General features: G+C 43.9%; 1 protein-coding gene across 2 annotated transcripts in view; it reads left to right on the top strand.

The window, feature by feature from the left end:
* znf423 (zinc finger protein 423) overlaps positions 1 to 12,072 on the top strand; it is a 144,314-nt gene that overhangs the window by 113,421 nt on the left and 18,821 nt on the right. For both annotated transcript variants that reach the window (XM_057347487.1, XM_057347488.1), the window contains one exon: positions 9,315 to 9,446. In XM_057347487.1, the coding sequence (XP_057203470.1) occupies positions 9,315 to 9,446 (132 nt within the window). The remainder of the gene's footprint in view (positions 1 to 9,314; positions 9,447 to 12,072) is intronic.

Genomic DNA, 12,072 nt, shown 5'->3' with positions numbered 1-12,072 from the left:
TAGACTCGAAGGAGATGAACAGGGCATGCTGGGAAATGGAGGCTCGGAGGAAGTGGCACGCAGAGAAGATATCACGCAGACATAATGCATGTTGCAGTCCTGAGGGAAGATGGGCCTTCTTTCAAACTGCTCGCTTGTTCCCTATTCCCTAATCTGCAGAAAGAAACCTTTCCATTAAGTGACATCAAAGACGGTTTCCTACACAGGGGATCAAACAGACATTTGAGATGCACACCCGGCTTCTGCGCATGCTTTGAGAAACAGCACAGTTATAGAAGTACTTCAACAATGAACCAGAGTATTATAGGTGAAGTGTGTCATTTTCTTAAATACTTTCTCTTGTCCTTGTTTAAAGGGAGTAAATGATGACAGAATTTTCATTTTTGGATGAACTGTTTAATGTGAGATATTGGTAGGTAACAAAGATTTTCATTTTTGAGTGCATTTTTCGATTATTTGAAAGGATCTGACATGTTAACATCTGGTTTAACCAGTAGTGTGCTTTATAGTTTTTACTAGTATGTAATAAGTTGTGTTTCTGTAACTCTATTGGTAAAAGGTCATAAGTTCAATTCTCAGAGAATGCAAGGACAGAATTACCAGATGTAAATGTTAAGTAGTGGAAAGTGAATCATTTTTCCAAACTGTGCCAAAAGGTGGGAGTATTCCAGAACAATCTAGTTTCAGCTTCTGTTGGTTTCGCTAGTCGCGTTGAACTCGCACACTTCATTCACCTTTATATTAAAAATCTCTCAAAGCTTTTTGTGCCTCGTGAGGTGAGGAGCAAATGTGTCCAATTCCTTTAATTACATTTATCAGACTTTTACAAACCCAGATAACCTGAATCTCTACTTCTCCTCCACCGCCCTCAATTCTTTCCTATGTCGCTGCACTAAAGCGTTCCCATAACTCCCCCACAGATACCTTCATACGTTGGGATCCGCAGCTTCTCTTTTCAATAAACTCCCTTAACAGCCTCGGCTCTCTGATCAGCCGCGCTGATGATGCGTCTCAGATCAGTTTGTAAACATCCACATAAAACAGCCACTGAAGATCTTTGATATGACAGTATTTACAGAGGAAAAGTCTATAGACGTACCAACTGAGAACAGCGAGACAGAAAGAGCATGATGGAAAGGGGGTGGGGGGCAACCATGGGAGTTTTTGGCAGAGGTTCATACACATGACCTACAAATGATGTAGTGTCTTCATTAAATGTGTGATTTTTGAATATGCACGAGTGTTTTTTAGTCAAGTACGTGCGTACGGGTGTGTTTTTCTTTTCATATGGTGTGGTCACGGTGCCCGTGTTCCCTGTAGGGTCCCGGCAGGGTGGGAGTGTGTGTGTTTTGGCCCTGGGTGAGGGTCCAAAGGCAGGGCGCAGTCGGACGCAGGGCAGGGGGCGGGGACAGTCCAGACGCAGCAAGGTCACTCCAACTGCTCACAATCATCCACATAGAGCCGGCTTTCTGCCAGGACCCCCTTATATCTCTCTCTCTCTCTTTCTGCTTCAATCTGACTGCCTCTGTTTTACTGTTTCTTTCAGACTGTTCACCATTTTATTTCTTTCTCCATTTGTGTCATCAATGTTTTTCATGCGACCGCATTTATTCTTTCAATCGCTATTCATTTGTATAATTCTCTTTCTCTGTCTTCTCCACAATTTCATCTCTCCCTCTCACTCTCTCTCGAGGTACAGATGGACACATTTGCAGGTTAACTTGAACAGCTGGAGGTGCATTATTAGCATCCTGCTGCTTCTTCATATTTGCTCAGATTTCCCCACCTTCCTTAGCGAGCTGATAATTCACAACCAGCCAACCAAAGACATAGACGTGTCCTAATACAAGAAAAAGACGAGCGCTAAGGGAGGCAGGCGACGCGGCCTAGTTGAGCGGGTTCAAACGTACGTGCAATGGAGATGATGTGGCATCGCCATTGCTGTGATTGTTTTTTGTTGTGATTGTTTTCCACTGCAGCTGAGGAGGGGCATGGGGGTTGGGGGGAGCAAATGGGAGGGTTTTAAGGGGGAAATACAGAAATGAAATCCCAGGAATCCGGCATATCCCAAAGGACCAAACTGACAATGAGCAATTGTAGTGGAATGGTTCATGGATATTGCTTTTAAGCAGCATTTGGGAGATCTTGCGTGGATAAAAGGCCCCCGGCACACCCAGGGGCGTAGGATTAAAAGCACACATGCATGCGCACATAAATACATACAGATGAACACACACGTACTTGCACGTGCACACAAAGAGAATAAATGCTCACTGTTTACAGTGCCATATTGCCCTTTTTAGAGGACTTTTGTGCATACTTTGGTGAATGTGACCATTGTGTGTTTGCAAAAGTAAAGGCATCTGCGTCCTCTGGCAGCCATTGTGTTCAGAAGCAACCCATCATGTTTCCTGAAAGTTGTGTGGCAGATTGCAGCATTAGAGAGAGACGGACAGTGTGTGTGTGTTTAAGAGAGGAGCCCGCAAACAGCTCAGCCAACTCCAAATTCACTGCACCAGGCCTCAAATTCAATAAGACCCCACAAAGACCAGGTCCAGCCAACAGCACTGGCCAGCACATACTCAGCTGACCACTCAACAGAGCCATAATTACCCTCTATACTGCAATTAGCAATCTGGGGCTGCGCGAGCGCGCGTGTGTCCACTCCCAATAAAAGTTTGAAGCTGGCAAAGGAGTTACGACTCACTTTGACCTTGAGCTGGGATGTGAATCCGTACGTCAGCCCATCTCTTGGAAGTCTGCGGTAGCCTCTCTATTTTTTAACAAGGCCCCGGCCAAGTCACCTGGCTGTTCTGAGGAGTTTATTATACGGGTAATAATTCTTCATTGAGCTTGCCTTTGCGTTGCCATGGCAACCTGCGAATTTGCCTCAATGCCGCACACGCCTGTTTTCGTTTCCCTTTTTGCTCGATTTTATGGGCTAGATTTACTACTATTTAATCACTCCGGAGCATATGCACACGCGTGTCGGATTCGGTCGTTACACGGCTGCTGCGTGGCTCTTCTACCGTCGGAAGTGATGCGAGGACGGGCAGATGATAGGAAAGATGAGAGTGGAATGAGGTGTATAGCCACTGTTGAGGTATATGGAGGCCGTGGGAGTAAGTGCGTCTTATAAAGACTTTATCATGTGAAGGGTTTATTGGTATGCTGATTAGAACTATTCCCCTATCGGCACTTTCCAGCATTCAATTAACATTCAAAACACAAATAACTGTGCATATATTACACGCTAACAATCAGGTTCTCAAGTGTGTATGACTGTGAGGTCGAGGGTGGTTTGTATGTACAAGAGCATGTGGGTGGGTTAGTGTTTGAGAGTGTGTATGCATGTGCACGCATATAATTTGCCCTAGCAACAGCATCACCAATTTTGATCTTTGATAATTCAATTAATTGTATTTATGATTTAATATATTATAGTCTTTATTTGATGTATTCTTTGTTATTTAAGTAATAATCATTATTTATAATATATTTATATAAATGTATAAATAAGTTAATAAATAAAAATTTTTTATAACCAAGCACAAATGAAATACATTGATCAAACATGCACATTTTTTTAAAAGGCAAAAGGATGCTGCTGGTTTATATTTATAATACAGTATATAATGATGTATAATATATGAATATATATTTATGAATAAATATTTCTATAATGTATTACTTAATATATTTATATGTGCTGCATACACGTGTCGTGTACGTATAGAAAATATGCATGCATGTTTTTTTTTCTCTGATTTGAGTTCTTGTTTGATTGCAGTGGGCTTGTAGACCCCTATCTGCAGCTCAGTGTGTTGTCTTTTCTGTGTGTATATGTGCTGGAAATGAGAGAGTGCTGCCTTAGTGGAAGCACTGGGTGGTCAGCCAGAACACTCTTCCTCACAGGGGGTTGGGACCTGCTGACACGTGCTGATTGGTGAAAAAGAAATTAAGAGGTGGCACTTGCTCTTAATAGAACACTCTGATTGGTGGAGTATGTGTCCGGTTTCGGTGAGGGACTATGAATTGGCCGAAAACGAAACCCAGTGTGAGGCTTGTGCAGCTACTCCTGTAGTGCATTATGGGTAATGAAGTTCTCTGAATGAGCACACCCTGGTAGTAACAAGGTATAATCTGACTAGAGACAGCTAATTCGATTCTGCGCTGTTTAGAAAACTAAAGTAGCAGTCATAATGAAGATCGTGATACTCGCAAGATCTCACAATAGGATTACCCTTGTGTCAACATTATGTGTTATGTAATCATAACAACCTATTATGTAATTCATAAATAAGATGTTCATTGAGGAAAAATGTAGGATGGTTGTTGATTTAATACATTTATGAATTTATTGGACAGGTTGTGAATGGAAAAGAATTTAAAAAAAGTCAGAAGTGAAGCGAGTTATTATTATATTCTGAAAAAATCGTATTTTGGTCACATAAGAACTGGACAGTAAGTACCTCAGATTACCTCTAAAAAAGACACAATTTCGATTTTGTGTCGAATTGAATACACACCAAGTTTAAACATGAAGTTTATTGTTGTCACCTTTTGAAAGACATAATGTGTCTCAGTCAATAGTCACAGTTCGGTTAGAGATATATGCCTCCATTCATTCACCAGCAACACAACATCCAGTCAACACAGAAGCGTAGACGGCGGCGCACAAGTGAGGATGTACCGGCATTTAGACTCTCGCGACAGGAAACGAGAAGAGGTGGTGCGTATGCTTTGGATGGAGAGTTTGTTTGTTTGCTTGTTTGCATGAAGGTCGGTTTCTGCAGGGTAGAGGGATCCAGCGTCCTACTGTTATGTAATCTGATAGGAGATTCCAAGCTGGTCAACTCCATATGCCGTCCACGTTTGCCAAAAATATCTGGAGCCGGAGACTCCATCCCGTTTGGCAACCAGATAAAGAGCGAGAGAAAGCGTTCCGGAAATATTTGCTGCGGATAATAGGAAACGTGTGAATCAGACCAACAGGCAGGAGAGAGGGATAAAGAGAGAGAATGTTTGATGATTTAGTCGTCTCCGTCTTGCTCACAGCGTCGCTGTCGGCCTGTGTATATGTTTTGTCAAGTCAAGGAGGGCGCTCGTACCGGTGGGTTTAACTTTTTCGGGCATGAATGAAAGTTGTATAAAGGAGATGCTGTGGAGTGACTCATTGTTATTGTGCGTGTATGGTGTGAAGGTAGAGAGAGGTGGCTCATGGGATTGTTCCGGCAATGCAGCACTCGGTGTTTGTGTGTAGGTGCTTGTGTGCGTAAGAAAGAAAGAAAAGGAAAGAGTAGGAAGCAAGAGCTCCTGAGACCCTCCTAGCCCTGCAGTCGGTGTGTGTGTGTGCGCGCACTTGGTTTTGGCCCACATTGCCACCCCCACCAGCACGGGTCAAGCTCAGCACGCCGCTGCTTCTCCCTGCTCTCCCTCTCTGAGTTGCCATGGCAACACACCTTGAGCTCGCCCCTAGAGAAGCCCACTACCTCCACCCCCTTTCGCCCTGGCTCGCTCCCCTCCTCTCCCACACGGCTCTCCCGCTCTGCCTCTCTAGCATCCAGCCCATCAATCCGGGGCCATGGGCCTCAGGGCCAGGCGAGAGGTGCCGGGCCACGTGGGATACGCGCTCCCATCTATACAGCTCATTTGTGTGCCAGTGCACGCTACAGGGGGCGATGGGTTGAGGGAGAGAGCGAGGCAGAGGGAGGGAAGGAGGAAGAGAGGAGACGGGGGTGGAGGTGGGGCATTCTCATATAGATGGACCCGTCCCAGAGGACCAGCGCAGGCCAGGGCGCCACCTGGCTCCCCCTGGTCAATTAGCTGGAAGCACATTGGCCAAGCTTTGCAGCAGCCACTGCAGTCTCGCAGAGGCAGTGTTTGTACGCAAGGCAAGGCCTGGTCGGTTGGTGGAAAAACAACCTGAAATACCACATGAATATCTCTCCTTTACTCATTTGCTTTCTGCCTATCTGTTTGTGTAATCACTGTTTTCTTTTTTTCGATCCTCTTGCCGATTCTCTCTCTCTTTCTCTATTCCCTCTCTGCCTCCCTCCCTCTATCGATGTCCTGGAAAGCCCTCATCAGTGATTCTGCGAATGTGTGGCGGCCTCATGCCGTTTCTCAATTAAGATGCTGCATACCTTTAGAGGCGGCTAGTTTTTTTCCCTTGCCTTCTCAATTCCAGTTAAATATTCTCTCAGACACATATCACTGCCTCTAGCTGCCCACTCTCTTTCTGTCTCTCACTCTCAAACTGTATCTCTATTTTCCCCTCTTATAGGTGTTGAATAAGGGGGGGTGATTTCTTTTGTGGACAGAGGTCATTAGAGCAGATTAAGTCACTTAAATCCCCCCCAATCAGACACATTTATGCACTGGCTGACACAAGCTACTATATACATTTATCGGGAACTGTTTCATGGGAATCAAACCTACGACCTTGGTTTTTACAAGCACAATGTTCTACCAGTCGAGCTACAGACAAGACGAACAAATAAATGCGTAGCACCTGACATTCACGCAGCGCTTTGTACATACACCCAACAACATGCCAAGCGTCAATAGTTTGTGAGATGAAGAAAAGGATTTGTGAAATCTCTTCGGTGCGCATTTCACGACGTGTCGCAGTGCTTGTAAAGTCCCTTTGTTCTTTTTTTTAACCCCCAGTTAGTTTCAGTTATGAAAGAGCGTGTTGTTGTCGTGCACTTCCTGGGCCCTCTGCTGCACTCTGCACGCTTGTCTTCTTCTCTTTAGTAATGTGATGGTTCCCTCAGCACACTGCAGTCCCCCCTCTCAGAGACCTCTGTGTCAGCCTCACTGATCAAATGCTCTCCCTGACAGCGCTAGTCTGGTTTGCAGTAACAAGCAACTGTAATCCCAATGTAGCCCCATCACTTTTTCATACAGACACACACATACACGCGCGTGCACAATGAAGTGGAGAGCTTAGTGTTTCTGTGCAGACTGGAAAAATAGATGATGGAGCATGTTCTGTACTTACTGATCAACTGCAGTTCTCTCAAAGAACTGCACTCAAACACACGCTCACACGCACACACATGCTCGCAGGCCCCTTGGCTACCATTACTTTGTGTTGGACAGTCCAATTATCCCTTTGCTTTCTGCTTTCTTTAGCAGAATTCTCTTCCTCTAACTCTCTTTCTCTCAATTTTCCCAATTTTTTTACGTTGGTGTTGCTTCCCTTTTGTTCCAATCCACATACGTATCGTTAGGCCCGTCCGCATCCAAGGAACAGATCCTGTATCATATAAAATATTAATTTCCTCCAAAAGGCATTTGGCATACTGTATTTAACCACTGTCTGTTTTTTTTTTTTTAATTTTTAGAGTTGAATTTTCTCTTCCTCTAATTCTTTCCCTGCAGGGTTGAAAAACAGTCATGAAAAATCTTTAAACATGAGTGAATTTATTCATATTCATATTCAAATTTTTCTTTTCAAGACATTTTCATCAGGATTGTTATCTTTATGATATACATGAATGTGTGTTTACATATACTGTACTATATACATTTATAAATGAAGATTTTAGATGCAAAAGTCTCAAAGTGCAGTTTGAATTTTTTTTCTAAAACTTTTTTATCAGGCTCCTATGTTTAGGTTCAGTGATTTCTTTGCCATTAAAGTGAAATCACTTTTAATATAAACATCGGCGCCTAAAAAAACCTATAATTTTAGAAGAAAAATGTCAGACGTCACTTTTGCATCTGAAGTCTTTATATATAAATTTATATAAAATACTCGTGTGGCGACGCTTCTTCACAATATTGTTTTGCCTCCTCTCTTCTGGTTGTGTATGTCTGTAAATCAGAATATTTTTTTTACATTCTTATCCAATAATCACAAACTGCTGTAAAGGTCATAGAAAGTCATGCATTTCGTCTGTCAAAATGTAAGGGAACCCAGTTTTTTCCTTAAGCTTTCCCATTTTGGTTTTCATCTTTGCTTCGGTGGATCGGATGTAGTGTAGTATCTCAAGACGATATCATCAACGCGGTGCAAACCGTGCACTGAACTAGAGCAGATTTTCCACCAAAAGGCTTTTGACATATTAAACTCAGTCATAACCTCTGTCCGCCGCTGCTTTCATTTGCCCAGAAAGGAAAATTCTCCCCCCAAACATAATGTCTTTTAGGAGACAGTGGGGGAGGACAGACCAAAGCAGTGCCCTTGCCAATCCTTCCCAGAGCCCCCCACCCTCGCTGCCCCCTCCACCTCCCACCCGCTCCTTTCAAACAGGGATTAGAGCACCCTTGTGTGGGCCTTTGAGACAGCGGAGATTGGAATCAGTGGAGGTGGCTTTTGGAGCGGAGGGGTGGGAGGTGGAGGTCAGGGTGATGGTGGGGATATATGATTGAAGACTTTATTAACCCTCAGCGCACCCTGTAGCTCAGCAGCGGGGCTCCCCAAGCCTGTCTGTACCGGTCAACAGGGGGCTGGATGCTTTGGGAAGATGGGGTCTGGGAAGCGCCGCTGTGGTGGCGTCTATCATGCCCCATGGCTCAGTCAGGGGCTTCGGGGATTGGAGTTCAGCCGGGGTGGGGCCTGGCGGTGGGTGTCTGATGGTGCGCAGGCAGGCGGGCAGCGCTCGGGCCTGTGTGGCGGGTGGGTGATAAGACGAGAGCAGAGGCGTCCAGCCAGGACATAACGCCCACCTTTCATCTGTCCCACACCAGCAGGGGGCGGCACTGATGTCACTCAGGCAAGCTTAAAATAGAGCAGTGGGCAGAGGGAGGGCACAGAGCCCGCAGCACTGGGGGGCGGCAGGCAATTACCGGCCGGGAAAGAGATGGTGCTGGGCAGAGGAGGGGAGGAGGGATGGGGTGGCCATACTGTCCAGAGCTGAAGATTATAAACCTGGGACCACAAATGATGTGCAAGGACAGGAAGAAACAGAAAAATGACCCTATTCACTCAAGAGCTCCATAAAAGACACCTTGCTTACATTTTTTTCACCCGTTTATGAGTCGCCTTTGCAGGCGGTTATGCTGTGTTTCAAAACCTAGAGAGCTGCCTACAAAGGAAGCATTTTAAGGAAAAATTTAATGAATGTAAATTAAATTATACTAAAGCATATCCTTAAAGAAGTTTAAAATAATGAAACGCTGACTATGTTATATATAAATTACGAGATTAGGATGCTCCCTACATAGGAAGCCTAGTAGCTCTCTAGGTTTTGAAACACAACGCTAAATGTGTAAAACGTTGTACTTTGGCATCATGTGTCTGTGATTCTCTCTCTCTCTCTGCTCATGTGTGTAACCTGTTGTATGATGCTCTTGTTTTGCAGAGGAAGGCATCAATCACGAGTGCAAGCTGTGTAACCAGATGTTTGACTCTCCGGCCAAGCTCCTGTGTCACCTGATCGAGCACAGCTTCGAGGGCATGGGAGGCACCTTCAAGTGTCCCGTCTGCTTTACAGGTGAGGGGTCCGGCCCGGGGGGTTGAGGTCACAGGGTCAGGCATACACATTCCCTGTTATGGCAGGGTACCTGCATGCAATCTATGGTCACTTGGTCATGCATGTGTTTAACTGAACTGTATTAAGCACCATTAAACACAATCCGTCATGTTGAATGAAAAAACACACACATGTGATCCCTTGTACACTGTCCTGTACATTTAGGTTAATACACACCCCACTGTGTGCATTTAGATGTGTGTGTGCATTAGGAGTGTATATTGCAGCCTTTCATGCTGGTTCACATAAATTGTTCTATTATTTTTTGCGTTTTTGATAAAGCAGATGTTGATGATCTCAAAACTGTCATCTTCCTCTGTCTCATCTCATCTAATTTCTTCTCTTTTACTACCTCTTTGCTCTCACTTTCCTCTTTCTCAAGCTCATCTCCACCACTTACCCCCTCCCCCTTCTTTTCATTCCTCTGCTCCATTGCTCCACCTCGTCCTGCTAATTGAACTGAATTAACTATTAAATGCATTGTTCATCCTGCTGTGAGAGAGGAAAGATCAGACATGGACTCTTGGAATGCATAAAAGCATATGATTCTAAATTTGTATTTTGCGTCATTAGAAAACATAAAAGATATATATTTGAAATGCATAAGCTTAAAGCGCAATTTCACCCAAAAATCAACTTTGTGTGATTTTTTTACTCACCCACATGACGTTAAACATGTTTAGAGAACTTCCGCCGTCTTCGGAGCACAAATAGAGATATTTAGGTGACATCCGAGAGATTTCCAGGCCTCCTTGTAGACATTATGGTGTCAGTTTTTGCCAAGGTCCAGAAAAGTACTAAAGACATCGTTAAATTGGTCCATCTGCGCATAGTGGCTCAGTTGAATTTTTTTCAAGCCACGAGAATGCTTTATGTGCGAAAAACAAACCAAAATACCGACTTAAATCGATATATTCTCCTCTGTCTTGTCAGTGTATGGGGCGTGTTCACAAGAGCACTTCTTCGTCTTCTTCTTGGACGAGAACACTTCAAAAGTAGACAGGTTTGTGCGCCGAACGCTGCATGGGGCTTGCCCTTATTGGGTGCCGGTGCTCTGATGCGAAAGCGCAACTCTGTGTTTACATGCAGAAGATGAAGAAGTGCTCTCGTGAACGCGCGCCATACATACAGAAGTTCTCTAAACATGTTTAACGTCATGTGGGTAAGTTGATTTTGGGGTGAACTTCCACTTTAAAGTAAGGATAAAAGAAGCCAATTAGAGTCCAGAATAGATGGGACCTCCTTCAATATTGTTTAAAAAGCATCTCATATATAGCCAGAAAAAATTAAGGGACCACTCCAGTTTTACCTTTATTTAGCATTTCAACATGTATTTTGCAGTCACCCAACATCAATGTGAAAAGAGATGCAAAAACACATGAATGTTGTGTAAAAACATTAGTTTTGTGTTGTTTTAACATGAATAAAATCCTGTTTTTCATTGCAGTATTTAAGATCTGCAAACAATTGCATCTTTTTTGTTATTTTGACCCATTTCAATTTCCCACAAATAAATGCAAATAAAAACAAATTTGAATTTGAGAGAAATGTTGTCACTAGTTCACAGAATGTAACAAAACAATACTTTTACTTACTGTACACATTTTAGTACATTTTTCCGTGGCTGTATATGTATGTACATTACGTAAATCCTCTCTAGACTTGAGTTAGACAAGAAATATTATGACACACTCTTATCCAGAAGCATACAGTGGTTAATAAAGTTCAACGTGGCCAAGACAGGAGGCTGCGGTTGGTGCAGACATCCTGCTGAGCTGATGCTAAAGCTAATGAGAGCCGATCTTCCCGCTGTGATGCCTGGTGGGATTCGTGACCCATGGGCAGATCGAGCTCCTGTCAGACGCCCCACTTTCACAGAACCAGGAAGAAGCGCAACAGAATAGACAAACGAGAGTTAACCAAGTTTCTTGAATCGTTCACAAAGACGCCGTTGCGTCAGACGCTTGATGAGTTACAGTAAGTGGCTGTGGTTTTCTATACGCCAGTTGGCGTGCTGAATGCCTTTGAGATGAGCAGATCCGCGTGTGTGCGTCTGTTCTGGTAAGGCGAGGTCAGAGAATAAAGGGCAGGTTTATAGAAAGGCAGTGTAATCCGCTCTCACTCTCCAGGGTAGAGCCCTCGTGTACGTGTGCTTTTAGTTAAACAGGCCCTGCGAGTGAGAGTGTGTGTGTCTGACTGCACTAAGTTTGAAAGTCACTTTGGACTGTTTGTCAGCTAACCTTTGGGAATCAGAAATCATTACTTGAGCTTGTCAACATTAAAGGCTTGTGTTGGAGTCCATATTGTCCCCAATACCATGCTGATCTCCAGATAATTTGCACTCGTTTTTTATTTCGTTTGTCTTTTTTCACCCATTTTTCTCAGCTTTATCATCTATTCTTATTCCTCCTGGTCTGGTTTCTGGTTCTTTCCGTCCCACGCCTCCTTCCATATTCACTGTAGACTCCCATTCGTTCCTCTATTTGTCCTTCTGTTCAAATCATTTGTTCTTTTTGCCTCGTCCATCTCTTTGTCTACCTCTCTCTCCTCGAGGATTAGTTCTGTCTTTCATTTCTTTCTTTCACCT

Source organism: Triplophysa rosa, linkage group LG12 (genome assembly GCF_024868665.1).
Source record: "Triplophysa rosa linkage group LG12, Trosa_1v2, whole genome shotgun sequence".
Lineage (NCBI taxonomy): Eukaryota > Metazoa > Chordata > Actinopteri > Cypriniformes > Nemacheilidae > Triplophysa > Triplophysa rosa.
The sequence above is the reverse complement of the archived record's forward strand: the minus strand, read 5'-3'. Positions and strand labels throughout refer to the sequence as shown.